This window comes from Orbicella franksi, chromosome 2, assembly GCF_964199315.1.
Source record: "Orbicella franksi chromosome 2, jaOrbFran1.1, whole genome shotgun sequence".
NCBI classification, from domain to species: Eukaryota; Metazoa; Cnidaria; class Anthozoa; order Scleractinia; family Merulinidae; genus Orbicella; species Orbicella franksi.
Genome location: NC_138146.1, coordinates 4,151,324 through 4,157,011, shown reverse-complemented (window position 1 = coordinate 4,157,011; position 5,688 = coordinate 4,151,324). Strand labels below are relative to the sequence as shown.

At 36.4% G+C, this 5,688-nt stretch overlaps 1 protein-coding gene across 5 annotated transcripts in view; it reads left to right on the top strand.

The window, feature by feature from the left end:
- The window catches only part of LOC145477798 (uncharacterized), a 7,406-nt gene extending 2,668 nt beyond the window's left edge, over window positions 1–4,738 (top strand). The window contains exons 2-6 of one of the 5 annotated variants that reach the window (XM_081455625.1): window positions 239–291; window positions 969–1,099; window positions 1,599–1,673; window positions 2,141–2,200; window positions 2,743–4,738. In XM_081455625.1, coding sequence (XP_081311751.1) covers window positions 1,075–1,099; window positions 1,599–1,673; window positions 2,141–2,200; window positions 2,743–4,355 — 1,773 coding nt within the window. In that variant the 5' untranslated portion in view covers window positions 239–291; window positions 969–1,074 and the 3' untranslated portion in view covers window positions 4,356–4,738. Of the gene's footprint in view, window positions 1–238; window positions 1,192–1,598; window positions 1,674–2,140; window positions 2,201–2,742 lie in introns of those variants that run through there. The other 4 variants (XM_081455626.1, XM_081455624.1, XM_081455627.1 and 1 more) reach the window with 4 other exon arrangements.
- Window positions 4,739–5,688: the final 950 nt, after the last annotated feature.

Here is a 5,688-nt window from a genome sequence, read left to right as displayed (position 1 = left end):
CATTCAATTGGGTTCAATCTCTGCAATTGAGTTCGATTGGTTTGGAAATCGTACTCACACAAAGTTCAGTGTTTAATTTTGATTTGTAATCAAAGGGCTTCTTGAAAGAAGCCCATAAAATAGGGTTGAATGTGCATGTAAGTTGTCTTAATTTGCATTGTTAAAAAAAAATTAAGTTCTAGTCATCTGGTGAAGTAAATAAAAATTAATTAACAATTTTGACGCTTTCTTTTTGTAGACATGATATGGGTGGTAAAAACAAAGGATCAAATTCCTGCAAAAGAAAGGGAGGTAAGACAAGCATGTTCTCTCTAGCTAGTGTACACTCATTGAAAAGGCATTTGCAATATGACGAGAAAGTGACCTACGTCTTTAGACTTTAGATTTTTTTTTTTTAATTTTTTTTTGCCTTTCCTTTTTCTCCTTTTGACCTTCTACTGGTCTTGCTTTCAGTTGAAGAATTCCAGAGAAAGCGTCATCAAGACCGGAAATTCTTAGCAGAGAATAGCCTTACAGTATAAATGAGGGAAATTTTGCTCCGAGTTTTTCACTCATATTTCTAAGCATTTTCGTGCATACTATTGCTCAATTTCTCCAATTTTATAACAGTGTCCCCAGTGAGTCACCTAGCTAAATACCCTGACAGTAAAATTAAGTTTATGATGATGATGATCACACTGACCTGAGTATCGCTGGAAAGATCTTTTCCTACAGCAGAACTTGAGTATAGGTGATGCCGGTAACCGAGGAAAAGTATAGTGTAGAAATTGTTGAGATATCTTCTTAGCAAGTGCTCATGTGTTTAGTGCGTAGAGAGTAGAAAAATAGAAAAAAATTCCTCTTAACAAAGTGGATTTCAATTCAACAGGTAAAAGGGATAAATTAACTATTGTTTAGGCAAAGAAATCTCAGACTGCCATTTTCCTGTCACTGTCAAGTGCTGTTGAGCATTTCCTATCTATCAGCAGCTCGGTAGCTCAGCAACAAAATACATGCTGGTGCAAGAAGAAGAACCGTTGTTCGCAAACAAAAGAAAAAAATAACAGAATTAAGGTGTATGGAGAAGACAAGCAAATGTTTGACTTTAAAGCAGCCCCAAGTAAGAAGTATTGCAGTTGCTAAACATCTACAGCTGTACCCAGCCCAGGCTTCGCTGCAGATGCTGTTTGACTTTTCTTGTCATAGAAAAAGGTGTTCTGCGAGATATCAGAATTTTCTTTCTACTATTAATTTTATCTATAAAGATTTATAGTTTAGGAGAGTTTTCACTCGTCATAACAGCCTTTGCACAGTGTTCACCAACTGCAAATCGACAACGACCTTTGTTCAGTGTTGGACTATTCGAAGTCAGAAATTTTATGCCTTCCAAATATAGTTTCTGTACAGCATTGGAAGACTTGCTCTCCGAGAAAAGCTCAGACTGTCCATTGTCTGTTATCAATTAGCTCTGTTTAAACAGCTTCTTTATAACTACAGTTTAGTTACGAAACACCATAGTACTTAAACCTGTCTCATGAAAACATGACATGAGTACATATACTAATGATGATGATAGTAATGTATGCATCCTCCATGAGATTGTGTGTGATTAAATGCAGGTTCTCCTGAAGAAACTGCAGCAAAGAAGAGAAAGACTGAAACAAAAATATCCAAACAATCTAAAACAAGGAAAGGTGACTATGATTGATTATGCCTTTTACAGGGAAGCAGGCATGGTGCAGTGGTGAAGATGCTTCCCTCACAACAGTGTGGCCTGGGTTTGATTCTGACCTGCTGCCACATCTGGGTTGAGATTGTTGTTGGTTCTTGTCTTGCTTAGAAGGCTTAAATTTCTCTGGGAACTCTTGTTCTCTTCTCTCCAGAAAAACCAACATTTTCAAATTGTAATTTGACCAGGATAGATCTATCAAGAAGACCTACATGTACAATAAAACCAGCCAAGGCTGATTTGGCTTTGTCTCTAAATATTGTGATATATTTTAATTTTTGTTAAGAAAATTTTTGCACTGTTCAAACTCAATACAGTGGCTGGAGACCTAACACTACAGTCATTAAAATTGTGAAATGTCTTGATGCTTTCCATTACAATTTATCATGTCTGGTAATTGTAATTCTTTGTTTCCATTTCCACTGACTGCAGCTGTTAGCGAGAAGGACAAGGAAAATAATCAAGCTAAAGTTTGGACCGAGAAGAAAAAAGGTGACTTTGAGTGATTGCTGTACATTTTCAACATGTAACCCACTGCCCCTCTATGCAGGGCCAATTGCGACTGTGCCTCTTTTCATATACTATTATTATGAAAAAAGTATGACTTGAAATGCTTTTGCAATTTACACAAAATCGAACTATTAAATTTCTTTAATCTTGCATATTCCACTTGCCATACACCATAGAAAAGACACTCAATATGGAATGTTATTGTGAAGCTTGGAAAAAGCCAATTAGGCATCAGAAAACTAAACCACAAACAGCTCCAGTAGTTTGTGGTGTTTTAGGTTTGCTCGCATACCATGAACTTTATTGTGATTGGTGATTACACAATAAACCTGTCTCAATCAAATCAAGGGTCTGCGGATTTTGACTTGCATAGTCAAAATTGATCCTAGTGCATAAGTACTGCCGTGACTGTCTAACTCATGTTGTTCCTGTTTAGCTAGTTGCTTTCTGATTTCTTTTGATGCTTATAGTTCATTGAACTCCAGAACACTTTTCAATATCTTTTTTTTTTTTTTGTATTTCAGAAAATCTGCCAAGCCATATGGATACTAAATTCAACAGATGTACATCAAGTTTGACAAAACATCTGAAAGTTCACAGTGGCAACAAACCCTACAAATGCACTCAGTGTAAGAAATGTTTTAACTACTCATCGGATTTGAAAAGACACCTAAGGATTCACAGTGGTGAGAAACCCTACAAATGCACTCAGTGTAAGAAATACTTTAACCAATCATCGCATTTGAAAACACACCTGAGGATTCACAGTGGTGAGAAACCCTACAAATGCACTCAGTGTAAGAAATGCTTTAACTACTCATCGCATTTGAAAACACACCTAAGGATTCACAGTGGTGAGAAACCCTACAAATGCACTCAGTGTAAGAAATGCTTTAACTACTCATCGCATTTGAAAACACACCTAAGGATTCACAGTGGTGAGAAACCCTACAAATGCACTCAGTGTAAGAAATGCTTTAACCGCTCATGGAATTTGAAAACACACCTAAGGATTCACAGTGGTGAGAAACCCTACAAATGCATTCAGTGTAAGAAATGCTTTAACCAATCATCGCATTTGAAAACACACCTGAGGATTCACAGTGGTGAGAAACCCTACAAATGCACTCAGTGTAAGAAATGGTTTAACTACTCATGGAATTTGAAAGCACACCTAAGGATTCACAGTGGTGAGAAACCCTACAAATGCATTCAGTGTAAGAAAAGCTTTAACCAATCATCGCATTTGAAAACACACCTGAGGATTCACAGTGGTGAGAAACCCTACAAATGCACTCAGTGTAAGAAATGCTTTAACTACTCATCGCATTTGAAAACACACCTAAGGATTCACAGTGGTGAGAAACCCTACAAATGCACTCAGTGTAAGAAATGCTTTAACTACTCATCGCATTTGAAAACACACCTAAGGATTCACAGTGGTGAGAAACCCTACAAATGCACTCAGTGTAAGAAATGCTTTAACCGCTCATGGAATTTGAAAGCACACCTAAGGATTCACAGTGGTGAGAAACCCTACAAATGCATTCAGTGTAAGAAATGCTTTAACCAATCATCGCATTTGAAAACACACCTGAGGATTCACAGTGGTGAGAAACCCTACAAATGCACTCAGTGTAAGAAATGCTTTAACTACTCATCGCATTTGAAAACACACCTAAGGATTCACAGTGGTGAGAAACCCTACAAATGCATTCAGTGTAAGAAAAGCTTTAACTGCTCATCAACTTTGAAAAGACACTTAAGGATTCACAGTGGTGAGAAACCCTACAAATGCACTCAGTGTAAGAAATGCTTTAACCGCTCATGGAATTTGAAAGCACACCTAAGGATTCACAGTGGTGAGAAACCCTGCAAATGCACTCAGTGTGATAAATGTTTTAATAAATCATCAATGTTGAAACAACATATGAGGATTCACAGTGGTGACAAAGGCTTCAAATGCGAGCAATGCCGTAAATGCTTCAAGTATAATAAGACTTTTAAAAGACACAGATGCAGGAAACGTTCCTCTGAAGACAGAGAAAATTTCACCTGCTGGATGTGTGGAGAATACTGTCATAATGTATGTGGCATTCTCTTTCACATGTCTGAACATGGTATGCGCAAATCTTGATACTCAGGAAAGTTGGGGTATACTCCTGTTTGAAAAAAAAAAAAAGTCAAATAGGAGTTTATATGATTAGTGATTATGACTGGTAGCGTTCACAGTGCACCAGTACCTTACCAGATTTTTATTAGCTATTATCTAAATCAATTGCACGACTGGTTTGAGAATTCTTAAAATCCCAGACTACATTAGTTTTGATGCATTTTTAGTTCCTGTTTTTCTTGCTTTTAATCTTTCTATTTTATTTTGTTATTGAAATTAAATGTACATTTTGATTTAAGAGCCTTTTTTTCAAGAATTTACTCTTGACACTCAGTCAGTCAGTCACATAGCATATGAACTATCTTGGTAGTTGGAAAGTTGGGATATTAGATTAGTTACCTTAACATTAGCCTCCAGTGCAGACGCTTATTGGGCTCATCATGGCGTGATGAAGAAACTGCTGTTGCGTGTTAAAATATTACTGTGGGTACAAAGTTAAGGAAGCCGTCACTTTGTAGTAGTTGATATTGCAATTATTTGGCTGCTTCGGTAAGTTTTCAAGACTAGTGTTATATTACATTGTGAGTGCTCAAACCAAGCCACATGGGCCAGATTGCTATTTTTAACTTTGTTCACTTGGGCAGAGTTAATTATGCTATCAAAACGTTAATTGAGAACAGAGGCTGGCGATATCTTTTTTTTGTAAATGAACCACTGACCTTGAAGAATATAAACAAGAAGTTGTTGATCTTTCGGGAAACTATGTCAATGTTTTTATTAATTAGTTTTGATCTTAATTTTTTGAAACAGTTTTAGACTTTGTCAGGCAATAAAATGTTACAGGTAAGAGTTTCGCATGCAAAATTCCCACAAAGGAAACAAAACACCCAAGTGAGATAGAATCCAAAGGGTGTGGACCGATGAACAATCAAGACAATTTGTATATATAAAAATTATCTTATTGTCGTGAAACCATCAGCCATATAATCAACAACAAGTTTATTGATTGGATTATAATTCGATGTGAGACATACACTTATAGATATTAGCATTATCATAACTTTAGGATCAAAACTAATGAATCATCAAATGACCAAGTTTTCCAAGAGGTAGGCAACTTCTTGCAACTTTGTTGGGTTTCAAACTTTGTTGCCGAACTGTATTGTTTGCATTCTTTGATTTCTTTTGATTTCTTTTGATTTTATTGGAAAAGACACCATCCTTTGCTCTTGCTGATGTTGCAAGTGCCCTGGTTGTTTTTCACTGGTATTGAATTATGTTGCATTGAATACTTTGTATTAACCAGGACTTAATAACTTTTGCTTAATTAGAGAAGTTGTGTTTCAGCTGCCAGACA